At 49.0% G+C, this 12,866-nt stretch overlaps 1 protein-coding gene across 2 annotated transcripts in view; it reads right to left on the reverse strand.

The window, feature by feature from the left end:
- The window catches only part of EXOSC7 (exosome component 7), a 44,184-nt gene that overhangs the window by 11,806 nt on the left and 19,512 nt on the right, over positions 1 to 12,866 (reverse strand). For both annotated transcript variants that reach the window (XM_039228183.1, XM_039228182.1), the window contains exons 4-7: positions 12,025 to 12,190; positions 6,443 to 6,513; positions 1,850 to 1,973; positions 628 to 783 (exon numbers count right to left, since the gene is read on the reverse strand). In XM_039228183.1, coding sequence (XP_039084114.1) covers positions 628 to 783; positions 1,850 to 1,973; positions 6,443 to 6,513; positions 12,025 to 12,190 — 517 coding nt within the window. The remainder of the gene's footprint in view (positions 1 to 627; positions 784 to 1,849; positions 1,974 to 6,442; positions 6,514 to 12,024; positions 12,191 to 12,866) is intronic.

Raw genomic sequence — 12,866 nt, forward strand, 5'->3', positions numbered from 1 at the left:
GGAGGGTCAGAGAGAGAGGGAGTCACAGACTCCGAAACAGGCTCGAGGCTCTGAGCTGGCAGTCAGCACAGAGCCCGACGCGGGGCTCGAACCCACGAACCGTGAGATCATGACCTAAGCGAAAGTCGGACGCTTAACCGACTAAGCCACCCAGGCGCCCCCCTGTCTGTCTCCTTTTGAACACTTCTAGTGCCACCAAAACATGGGGAATGTCATCCTTCAATTCCTGGCCCCATCTTTTCTCATTCCCGTCAAAGGACAGGAAGCAGTCAGGCAGAAGGGACCCCAGTTCCCTCATCAGATCGCAAAAGCCTAGGGTTTTAATTACAAGCAATTCCACACTATCAGTCCAACACTCTCATCTATTTCATCTAGAACCATGGAAGCATGAGGTCAGCGAGGGGGAGGACAGGGAACGGTTACTGAAAAGTTCCTTACCTCCCAGTCCCCAGGGCCACCACCCTTAGCCAGGTGGGTAGGAACCAGCCCACACCAGCTGTTCTCCAAGCTCTAAGTCTGGGGTCAAGGGTGCAAAGGGAGAATTCCCATGGTGTGACAGAGGGGGTAAGAGGCAGCAGTAAACACTCCCACACAGGTGCCTGCACCTGCCTCAGGGCCGAACCTCACCTCCATCATCTCGAAGATGCTCTCCGGGTCCAGGCTGCCCTTCCCCACTTTCCTCATGCATGTCACAACTCCCTTGCTGGTCACAGACACCAGCAAGCTGGCCAGGGAGCAGGCCTCCTCCTGAAGGGTAGCGTCCACCACGTGCCGGTAGCCAATCTGCAAGGTCAGGGAAGCAGAGAGCAAACGTGGGTAACACACACCCCACAGGCCCACCCTTGACAGCCCGTGGAGGGAGTATCTCCACCAGCAAAGAATCTGCATGGCCCATTCCACATCTTATCTTAGACTCTGCTCATATGGAAAACACTTGAAGCAATGTTCAGCAGCTCTGCCATGGGCCACTGCAAGCAGAGAAACGAAAGCAGAAGGAAATAGGGGGTGGGAGTGGGATTAGAACCCTCATTCAGAGGCCAGCCAAGTCAGAGGTCACCAGATGTCTCCAAGAGAGGGGCCCAGGGAGAAATGAACGTGTGATGCCACACGGATGTTTCACTGAAGACAAAGATGAATCAAGGGGGTGTGAGCTAAGACACGTGCTCAAAAATGAATCAAGTGCAAATGGCTTTGGTCAGTCCCCACGTTTCACCAAACCCCTGGTTCGTGAAGTGACTTCTGTGGAATTAAGCCTGACTCACACAGTCCTGTTTTTATATGAGTCCTGTGTGGAATCAGGGACAATCTCCCCCAATGGAGGCCTGTCTGCTCGGCCTCGGGCAGCGCCAGGCACACAGCAGCAGCAGGGCTTGGGCTCCACAGGCCTCGGCGCTAACGTAAAAAGCACACTTAACAGATGCCCAGATCCCTGCTGCAACCCCTCATTTCACAGATGCAGGCGCTGCAGCCCACGGACAGTACCTTCACCCCCCCCCCCAATTACTCATCCAGCCTAGACCCCACAGAACTGAGGGAACTAAGGGAAATGTACACACCAGGGTGTTTCGGTGAAGTGCCTCATGTGGAGGAGCTTAACAAACTCTGGCTACCATTACTATGAACCCACCTGTGTCCCCCTGAGACTCCATCATGCTTTCCAATTAAAAAAAAAAAAGGAAGAGCTGCTCGTATCACAGCTTCTAAAATAACCGAATTATTGGATTTGGATTAAAGCTACTTCTATATGATTTGTGAAGCTATAACTCCTCAATCTACTAAGTAACCTTAAAGGGCTGGGGTTGAAGGAGACTCGCAAGGAAATCAAAAACCTCTAGATACAACCACATACCTTGCACAGAGTGACAATGCAGGGGACATTCTCCACACTTAGCCGGATGCAGTCATAAGGGTCATCAGAGAGTTCAATGTCCTTGGATCCCTCTTCGTCCTCTAGAACACGAACTCTTGGTATCCTAGAAGCAGAAGCATAATCAAAATCCCCACTTACGGTGAGGAAGAAAGACAACTTCTTTTTCTTGAGATTGAGAATTGGGGTCATAAATCCTGTGCCTCCCAAGATGAAGTCACACTTGGCTTGTACTTTGTCACCTCATCCCTACCGTCCCCGTCAAGAGTGCACAGGCAACACTGCAGGGCAGTGGAGGAATGAGGGCTTTTTTTTTTTACATTTATTTATTTTTGTGAGACAGAGCACAAGTGGGGGAGGGGCAGAGAATGAGACACAGAATCCAAAGCAGTCTCCAGGCTCTGAGGTGTCAGCACAGAGCCCGACGTGGGGCTCAAACTCACACTGTGAGGTCATAACCTGAGCCAAAGTCAGATGCCTAACCGACTGAGCCACCCAGCCACCCCCAAAGGCGGTCTTTTTAAAAATGACACTTGGTCAATCAGATATGCATACATGGGGGGAGGCGGAAGGAATCTTGATCCCTACCTCATACCATATATAAAAATCCATACTAAATGGACTACAGAGATAAAAGGGAAAGATAAAACAATAAAGCTTTTAGAAGAAAAAGTAAAACCCTAAAACTAATCTTCATGACCTTGGAGTAGACAAAGATTTCTTGAACAGGACACAAAAACGGCTTACCATGAAGGCAGAAAAAAAATGATAGATTCAATCATGTTGAGAATTGTGAACTTCTGAAGAATTATAAAACCCACTGCACAGATTTTTACACTGTGCCGTTTGTGAACAAGGCAAAGAATCCTAACCTCAAAGCAAATCTCTTCATGCTTACATTACACAGGGTCTGAGGGACTTGTTAATGAATGGGATGAGTTATCATGTGATGAGTTATAGGAGACTCTTTTTGGTATTTATCTTGTTACTTTCATGCAGAAATTCATTTGTTAGAAACTCTTCTTTGACACTGGAGGCCTTTGTATCCAAGATATTCTGAATCTGTAAAATTCTGTGTGCCTATGGGATACGCTACACTAAAATAATACCATATATTTGAATAATCCTCTAGAGTTTCTTGGAATCCTTTCACATTGATTATTTCATTGAAAAAAAAAAGCAATAAAATAGAGTTGGACATCTGAATTGCCTGTTCCTCGGCTATGTTATTCAAAGACAGAAAAAGACAAATGAAACCATGGCCAATGTTGTCCTCCCCTCCCCATCCTCAGAGTCCAACACATTAACGGACATAAGGAAGGACTCATTTATTGTGCAAGACTGAATTACTTGTTCAAGGTCACAGGCAGTAACAACTGTTGGAGCAGACTGAATGCAGGCCTTTGAGCCCCAACAGCAGCGTTTGCTCTGCACCCCTGCTAGCGTCAGCATCTGCCTATACAAAGGCAGAGAAACTAGAAAACCAGAGAAGAATAATGTACGTGTGTCTGTGTTTTCTCTGAAACTGACTAACCTTTCCACTGTTAACATGTTAGCAAGTAAACAGATGACGAAGATAAAGCCTGGGTCATTAAGAACTTAGGCAAGTGCTGAGGAGTCCCTGCCCATATATACCATCAATGTGTCTGTCTGCTTCATATTTAGATAGACACTGGTCCAAATTAATATCTTAGACCCATGGAAATGAAGCATATGTTCTGAAAGGTATTAAGAAGTGCCACTAAGGCTGATGAGAAAGCCTGAGGGCTAAGAGAACATCAATAGTGAACATTTCCTTATTCTGGAAAGAGCTATTTTAAGCTAGTAGAGACATTCCCAAAGGGGGAGTGGGGGATGGGGGAAGAAGGTCTCCAGTGTTGTCGAAAGGGACAAACCTGACCTCTTTAATTTCACTGGCCAGGGCCTCTGCACACAAGCTGCATTTACTGATTATTTTTTATCTTGACTAAATGGGTATTAGGAATGGAATGATCTTCCCACATCACACTGATGTTCTACCTTCAGAAGAGCGAGCATAATCAGTAGTAAGCAGAATAAAACATCTTTTCAATGGCCCTCTGTACAATATTTCAAAATTTAAAAAAATATACATATGAACTTGTTTGTCAAAAGACATCATTTAGAGGTTAAAAAGAGAATCTGGAATGGAGAAAAACATTTGCAAATGTGTGCGCTTGTGCATGTGTACATAGAAGCTGGCATATTACGTAAAAAATTCCTACCAAACATAAAAGAATGACAACCTAACAGAAAAACAGGCAAAAAGACTGGAACAGGACTTCATAAAAGAGGCTATTCAAGTAGTCGATAAACACACGAGAAGGTATTCAACTTAAATATTCATCAAGGAAATGCAAATTAAAACAATATGATACCAAGAGACACTCACCAGAATGGCGGATATTAAAAAGACAAAAAAAAACCCCAAAAAACCGAAAACACTACAGGTTGGCAAAGATCTGAAGCAACCCAGGACACTTATACAACGCTGGTGTACGTATCCATCCGCCAGTAAAAGCACTTTAGAAAACTGTTTTGCAGTGTATCTACTAAAACCAAACACGGTCATGCTGTATGATCCAAAACTCTCACCCGTACCCAACAGAAATGGGTAAATATGTGCAAGAAAAATACAAAAATGTTCATGTTTGGAATAGCCAAGAAAACTGGAAACTGCCCAGACACTCATTGACCGCAGAAAGGATAAATCGGCTGTGGCCCGGTCACATGATGGAACAGCATGCCACGTGAACACACTGTGACTCCGGGCCACAACACGGGGGTCTCAAACAACGCTCAGTGAATGCAGCAGACACACGAAAGTGTGTGATTTCATTCATATCAAGTACAAAACCGTTCTGTTGTTACAGGACAATGGCTCCCCTCAGTGGGTGTAGTGATCGCACGGGGGTGGAGGGGGAGAGGGCTTCTGGGGGCCTGGCCATGCTGCTTCTTAAGTCGGGTGCTGGAAAGTATGTTTAACTCGTAGAGCCCATTCCTCTCCATCTGGGGTGGGGCGGCCAGGAAGGAAGAGCTGGTTCATTCAGCTACTGTAATGGAAACAGTGCTGGTGCTTTTCCCTGCTCCTCTAACAAAAGCCTTCTCCGATTCCAGCCGTGCCGGCTGTCCCTACACGAGGCAGCATCCACAGCAGAGAAGCCGCAGCCAGGGCATGTCCACAGAAGCTGGGGAGTCCTGCTAGGGTCTGCCCTGGCTGGAAGTCTCCGTGTCAGGGGCACCCAGGGTGGAAGTACCAAGTAACCTTATTTGAGCAAGTCAGGTAATCTGTTTGAATCTGGGTTGGTTATGTTAAAAAATAAACACACACACACACACAAACACACACGCACACACACTCCTTCTGGACACTTTGGCCACAACACAGTTCCACTGAAGGGCTACAGAAGAGCCTCTGTCCTAAAGGACACGGACTGGATAAAAGGTCTTTCCGTGTCCCAGAGGGCCTTATGCCTCACGTTGTCCACATTCCTTGCCACCTGCAGGGCTGTTCTGGTTCGGGGGACGAGTTTCCTGGCTACGCCCAGGACAGGTGTCCCCCCCAACCTGAGCAGCTGAGTTTTGCCATCCTGGTGCACAGCCTGCCCAACGCTCCTGCCCACAGGCAGACAGCCTCAAGCCTCGTCTGGTTCTACTGTCTCCTTTTGCCCTGGTGCCCGTGGAAAACCAGCAGGGAGACAGGGAGTGCTTTTTGAAGCTCAAGGCCCAACAGACGGCCACTTCCTTTCTTCTAAGATAGAGCCGAGCACAGGCTGCTACAAATGGCACTGGGCCCCACAGCGGCCACAAGTGGCTGGCCCGTCTCCTGACTGGTCTCGGCCAGGGGTCCAGGGGCACAGCTTGGGGTGGGGGGTCTCTACAGCTTTCGTTCTCAGCAAATGCTCCATCCTGCGACGTCTCATCTAAATTTATTTAACTTTGTTTTTGTTTTCTTTTGAATTACTCGGGCAGTCTAAATTCACCATAAAACCCTCTGAAATACAGATGAAGGTTATTTAAGTCGCCTATAATAGGAGCCCTGGAAAAGAATCACAATAACCATTTTGGGATATATCCCTGCAGGATATATATTCCTGCAGGCTGCTACCCTGCGCTCAGAGCACTCGGGCATCTAGTCAGGGAGGACGTGAGCACCCGCTCTGCATCAGGCATTGCTCCTGGTGCTGGGGGCGTAGCAGGGCGCGCGGCAGGCAAAACCCATGCCCCCCAGGTTCTTTATCCAGTAACAGCACTTGGACCATTCACCTCTGGTTGATTTCCACTCTTTTTGCTTCTCTGTGGTTTTCTAATATTTTTTTTTACATGGGACATGGTTACTTATGAAAATAAGAATATAAAAAACAAATACAGAAATATATGCATATGTTATTTTTATCTCGTGGAATCTGGAGCTTACCATTAAAGGCCGCCAGTTTTCATGCTACAGCCCCTTGTTACGCCCCCTGGGAGCTCTGGGAGAAGTGTGCTGAGCGTCCCCTCCCCAGTGTCCGCTCGGGTTCTCTGCAGGCCCACGGGGCTGTTTCCAGGAAGACTCACCTTGTATTGAAGAGTGCAGCCTTCACAGCGATGGAGATGGTATCGAACAAATTCCCGCCACATTCCAGCAGCTAAGGGAGGCAAGGAGCAAGGCGGGAAGGAAAAGCAAAAGTCATTTCTTACTCTAAGTATTATCCCAATTAAAGGACTCTGGCTCCTAAGAAATACGGACCAAGTGTTCACAAAATAAAGGAACAGGCGGCCGCTCTCCTGGCGGACTCTCCAGGCATCACCCTAATTGCAAGAAGCACTGTGTAGGCTGTGCCGGCCTGGGTCCCACGGGTGAGGTCACCGCCGGCTCCGGGTTGCAGTGGGTTTCCTCTAACCGGCCCCCTGGCCAGCTGGGTCTGCACTCAAGGAGGGAATAATCACCTTTACTTTGCCCCAAAAGGCTCCTGACTGCACTGCAAGTGTGACTCTCCTCTGTGCTGACATTCACCCGGCCTCCGAACACACACAGCACAGCGGCACAGATAACCGCAGCTGCCAGGGTCACGGTTATTGGTGTGGTTACCTCCTGCACATAATTACTGATACACAGCTGATGCTCAAACATGGAACAGACGCTCTAGGCTGCATGTTAAGTGTCACTAAAATCAGGTTTTTGCCCATGAGCCAAAGCATTGAATGCCCTTATGTGTGCTCATTCATCAGGATGGGTTCGAGCACAGTACTACGTAGAAGACGACACATCCTTCTGGCCTCATTTCAGTGACGTGCTGGCCTGAGGTGATGGAATAAAGTCAACTGGGCTGCCCCAAGAAAGGAAGAAGTGAAAGTCCCATATGTAGGAAGAAAAGTCATGTATTTCCATGTATTTTTCTTTAGAGCCAGTCTCCCCTTCATCTGAACTAAGGGCTCCTGAGGCCTGGACCCTGTCGGGTTTGTCCATTCCTTTCTCCTCAAGGCCCAGCAAAGGGCTGCCAGGAAGAAAGAGCTTGGCGATTACTTGCCGAAGGCTGGCAGGCCCTAAGCCTGGGCCTTCCCAACTCAACTCAGAATCTGGCACGTTTCCTTCACACACTTCATTCGCACCCAATGCAAATCTCTAACTCCTCATTAAGCTTTCGCCTCAAGTGCATACACCGCCCTTCCCACGATGCTGTAAAATTACTGCTTATTAAACTATGACCACCCCGACGCCCCGTACTACTGCTTGGCTTTGTAACTGCAGCCTGTTCACCTAGCAAACAACTTAGCCCTTCTCTGTGGTGGTTCAGATGCACTGCCGCACAGCTAAGAGCTCCAGCTGGGTTCCTGAGTCAGACCGTATGCTAGGATTCCCGGGCTCACCGGTCAGCTGGGTGCCACCTAAGCTCTCTGTGCCTCTTGAAGGGCAAAAATCACAGCTATGTCATGGAGTGGTTACAAAGGCGGAATGAGTTAGTATCTGTAAAGCCTGTAGCAGTGTGTCGAGCACACAGGAAGCGTTAGCTAAGTGCTTCTAAAGATTACCGGTTCGCTCCTTCGCTTCCCCATTGCCAGCCTCACAGACTGAGGATGCGTGCTGCAGCAGTGACGTCAGCTGGGGTCTCTAAGCCTGGCTGTACATCAGAACCACGGCAAGAACTTATGAAAACTGCAGGGTGACAGGCACCTGCGTTGACTCAGTGGGTTAAGCGGCTGACTCTCGATTTCTGCTCAGGTCAAGACCTCACAGTTCATGGGATCAGACCCCATATGGGGCTCCGTGCTGGCAGTGTGGAGTCCTCTTGGGATTCTCTCTTTCTCTCTCTGCCCCTCCCTAGCTCCTGCTCTCTCCCAAAATGGATGAACAAACTTAAAAAAATTTTTTTTTAAAGAAAGAAAAACGCAGGGTGAGACCCTGGCACGTGCACTTGACTCTAGTCTCGAGGTGGCCCTGATGATGAGCCTGGGCTGAAGGCCGCCGTTTCACATGCTGCTCTCCCACAGGATCTGCTTTATGCAGAGAAAGTGCTAGTGAAATGTTGACGTCTGCTCTGGCAGCTGTGGGGCCTCCCAGCCAGAAAGGACCCTGGAGAGCATGTCACCCACCCTTGCTTGGCAGGCAGGGACACAAAAGCCCTCTCACTCATGGCACAGTGACCTGATACAACCTACTGGCTTAGCAGCAAGGGATGAAATCAAGGGGGCACAATGCTAAACCCTATCTGCCGAGGGCCCCCCGGAAGGGCAGGTACCCATCAGCCTGCCCTCTCCCACGGATGTGAAGGATGAGCAGCTCCAGGACTCCGGTCTGCCTGCCCAGGCCCCTCACGGGGAGCCACAGAATGCAGTAAGCCAGGCGGGGCTGTGGGGCTGACACTCCTCTCTGCCACTTGCTGGCCATGTATCTTCTGGGATTCAGTTTCCCTGTCAGTAAAGCAAAGCCACGCTTCTCTATTGGGCGACCGTGAGGATTAAATGAGATCACATCCTTACCATCCCTGGCACGTAACAGGGGCTCAAAGGCCCTACCTTCCTCTCTTGTAGCCAAGCAGCTGCAGCCTAGCAGGAATCTTTCTGCTAAACACAGTGGAACAGCCAGGAGGCGGGGAGAGTAGACGCTATATGAAGACCCAAAGCAGTCTGAACAGGCCCAGACAAGCTAGGAGAGAACGGCAGGTACGGGACGTCTAGCATTACAGAGAGCCTGGGCTGTGGTCCCAGTGCAGGGTGTGGGCGTCCACCCTCTCCAGGGTGAAAATCCCTCCTAGAGCAGAGGTGCTGAAGGAGCAGAACTGGGGAAGAGCACACACCTGGTCACACATAACCTTCCACTGTCAGGTGAACAGATTCTAGAAAGCTTCTTTTAGGGGAAGAGCACAACTTATGCTGTTGACCTTCCGGGAATGAGGGATTTCTTTTCTTTTCTTTTTTTTAATGTTTATTTATTTCTTGTTGAGAGAGAGAGAGTGCAAGCAAGGGAGGAGCAGAGAGAGTGGGGCAGAGAATCTGAAGCAGGTTCCAGGCTCCTGAGCTGTCAGCACAGAGCCCCACGCAGAGCTTGAACTCATAAACTGTGAGATCGTAATCTGAGCTGAAATCAGACACTCAACTGTTTGAGCCAGAGGGGTTTCCTTTCTCAAGGCAAACCTCCAAAACAGTAGTACTGCTAGGAAGCATAAGTAGAAAACAGGTGTCCCCATAAAACACCTGCTCCTCCGGGGCTTCCTCTCAACCGTCCTCTCAGACACGCGGGCTCGCGCCTCCCGGCACTGCACACAGCCAGCTGCCAGGTGCCGCGGTCGCTCCCCCACCCCCCCTGCCCTCCCCGTGCCCAGTGCCGCGGACCACTTGCCAGCCTCTCGGCCCCACTCCCAGGCTCATCACAAGACCTTGGGACGGTCTCCCCATCAAAGGTTGCCTGTATACTGTCAATGTGACAAAGTCCCGACAGGTTTCGAAGTCAAAACCAGGCCACTGAAGAAGTGCAAAGAGGAAAGAAGAGTGAAGAGTCCAGGAAGGTACATTTCTACTCTCATAAAGTAACCCAACAGAGGTAAAAAGAATAACACTGGAAATAGGCGGATCATCGGACTGTGACAGGCATCGAGTAAATGCACCTACGATAAAGGCATGAAAACAGGAAAATTGCCCAGTGAATATATGGTTGAAGGATGGGCTCTGCCTGAGGACTCTCCGGACCAGTGGGCAAAAATACACCGAGAGTCATTCACTTCTGCAATTCCCGTGACAAGACTGGATTTCCACCATCTTGCTTCAAACATGGACTCGATGTATTCCGCGTATTTTTAGATGTAGGAGAAAACAAAACCCCATCCCCACCTCGCATGCACGAGGCACTTTCCCCCTGAGGCTGAAGGCAAACGTGCTTTTGCGGAAGTGGAACCCTCCCCAGATGCGAATTACGTGAATGACACAAACAGATCTACCTCGTTAATAACCGAATTTCAAAAACTGCTTTCCTAATTCATTCAAAATTTTTCAGAGGATGACAAGATTTCAAAAGCTCATGTCTTATTTCCAAAAATAAACAGAGCCTGGAGAAAAAAACATGAGAGAAGAAATCCAAATGCAAGAAATCTTAAAAGGAAAGGTCTGCAGGTGCTCCATCCATTATCAAATTAATTTTAAAGTATCCAGAAAGTCCTACCCTGTTTCATGCAGGGCCAGCATTTAGAGACAGCCAGGCTGCTCCTCGTCAAGAAGTTCCCTCTCAGTCCCCAGAATCTGCTTTATCCTTAGGTTCATTAAAGAATCTGTCTGGTTAATGGATTGGCCTTGTGATCTCGATCTGAAGGGGAAGAGGTAGTCGCTAATCTCAAGGTTCATAAAATTTAACTAAAAGGAATAAAATAAACCCAACAAGAGCCTGCCTTACACAAATAAGCACGGGGCACAACTAATCACAGCTGCATGAGAAGGTACCGTCCAGGCGCCAGGTTAGAACCAGCCGGAGGAGCGTCTGGGAGGGAACCACCGGTAAGGAAATGGGAGGCAGGACTAGAGAGCTCCTGTAGGAGCTGGGTCGGGGCAGAAGGATGCAGGGTCTCAGGGTCCTCCCTGGGGGTGAGGGACTCAACACATGGGCTACAGGGGGCTTTCAAGGGAGGATGGCTCAGTGAGGTCAAGAGCAGGCACTGGCATTAAAGAGACCCAGCTTTGAGTCCCAACATTACTACTCACAAGCTGAGAGTAGTCACTTTACCCCTGAACCTCAGTTCCCTCACCTATACATGGCCCAAACAGTCGTGCCTGCTCTCTGAAGAGCTGTAAGGGCTAAATGAAAATGCATAGAAAGATCATCCACATTCTACGTAGTAGAGTCCGCCACCTTGTCTAACTTCAGTCCATAAGCTCCGTCTGATACCATCTAGAAAGCATCTCTCGTTCTTTTCTTCTTCCCTGATGAGCTCAGTGGGTAATTTTAGGTGCTACCGTGATAGGACTGTGATTACTGTAAGATGGTATTATATGTATGCTACAATACATATGTTGTATTCAATTTAAAAAATTCATTAGGGGCGCCTGGGTGGCTCAGTCGTTTAAGGGTCCGACTTTGGCTCAGGTCATGATCTCGCGGTCTGTGGGTTTGAGCCCGGCGTTGGGCTTTGTGCGGACAGCTCAGAGCCTGGAGCCTGCTTTGGATTCTGTGATTCCCTCTCTCTCTGCCCCTCCCCCACTCAAGCTCTGTCTCTTTCGGTCTCAAAAATAAAATAAACATTAAAAAAAGAAAAAAAGAAAAAAAACTCAGAACAGGGGTGCCTGGGTAGCTCACTCTGCCAAGTGTCCAACTCTTAATCTCGGCTCAGGTCATAATCACATGGTTTGTGTGTTTGAGCCCAGTGTCGGGCTCTGTGCTGACATCACAGAACCTGCTTGAGATTCTCTCTCTCCCTCTCTCTCTCTCTGTCCCTCCCTAACTTGCATGCGCATGCACGTTCTCTCTCTCAAAATAAATTAATAAATAAATAATAAAGTTTAAAAAAAATGACAAAAATAAAAAACTTTACAGGACACCATTCTTTTTCCATCTAGTCTCACTCTGGAAGCTAAAAGCATCCACTTGAAGAGGGAAAAGGCACCAGAAGGAAAGCAGGCCAACCCATCTCTCGCAAAGGCAGAGAGCGCGGCCGGTTCAGCAGCGTGATACCTACCAGCACGTCCACGTAGAGAACCCAGCAGTGCTCCCGGGGACTGACGCAGAGGGCCTTCAGGTCAACGCTGCTCTTATTGTTAAATATCCGGTAGAGGGTGTTAGCAATCTCCGTGCCAAGGTCATCACCTCCTCGACCTTCAAATTCAGGGGTAGCATTGGCTGAACTACACAGAAGGGCAACAGAAAAGCTGAGTGAGTCTTTTCAGAAACAAAGAGCAGAGGTGCACGGCTTTGTTCCGGTTTCGCTGTGGAATGCTGGACGGCCCAGCACCTGTGCAAGGAAGTCACGGAAGTGAGGGGGGATGGCACCTGCCGCTTTTCCAGCCTCCAGACACATGCAACCAGCCAGACTGGCACTGTGCCCTGGATCTCTCACTGTGTGTGATGCCTCCTCCCCCCCCATCCCCGACTTCTACCTGAAGCCATCTTTATCCAAAGAGAAACAAGAGAACAATGGTAAAGTGAACCTTGGCCAGTAATAATTAACTCTCTTAACTCGATAGTAGACTACCCTTCTCCCCAGGAGGCCTAGAGAGTTAAGCAGTCTAGTCACAGAGGGGCCACATTACATATACCATCCCGAGCTTTCATTTAAAATGCACCATGAGGGGCACCTGGGTGGTTCATTCCCTTAAGCGTCCAATTTCAGCTGAGGTCATGATCTCACAGTTCGTGAGTTCAAGCCCCCGCATCAGGCTCTGTGCTGACAGCTCAGAGCCTGGAGCCTGCTTTGGATTCTGTGTCTCCCTCTCTCTCTCTGCTCCTTCCCTGGTCCCGCTCTTTCTCTCTCATAAATAGACATTAAGGGGCGCTTGGGGGGCTCAGTCGGTTAATCGTCTG

Source organism: Hyaena hyaena, unplaced genomic scaffold (assembly GCF_003009895.1).
Source record: "Hyaena hyaena isolate Hyena2069 unplaced genomic scaffold, ASM300989v1 scaffold_30, whole genome shotgun sequence".
NCBI lineage: Eukaryota > Metazoa > Chordata > Mammalia > Carnivora > Hyaenidae > Hyaena > Hyaena hyaena.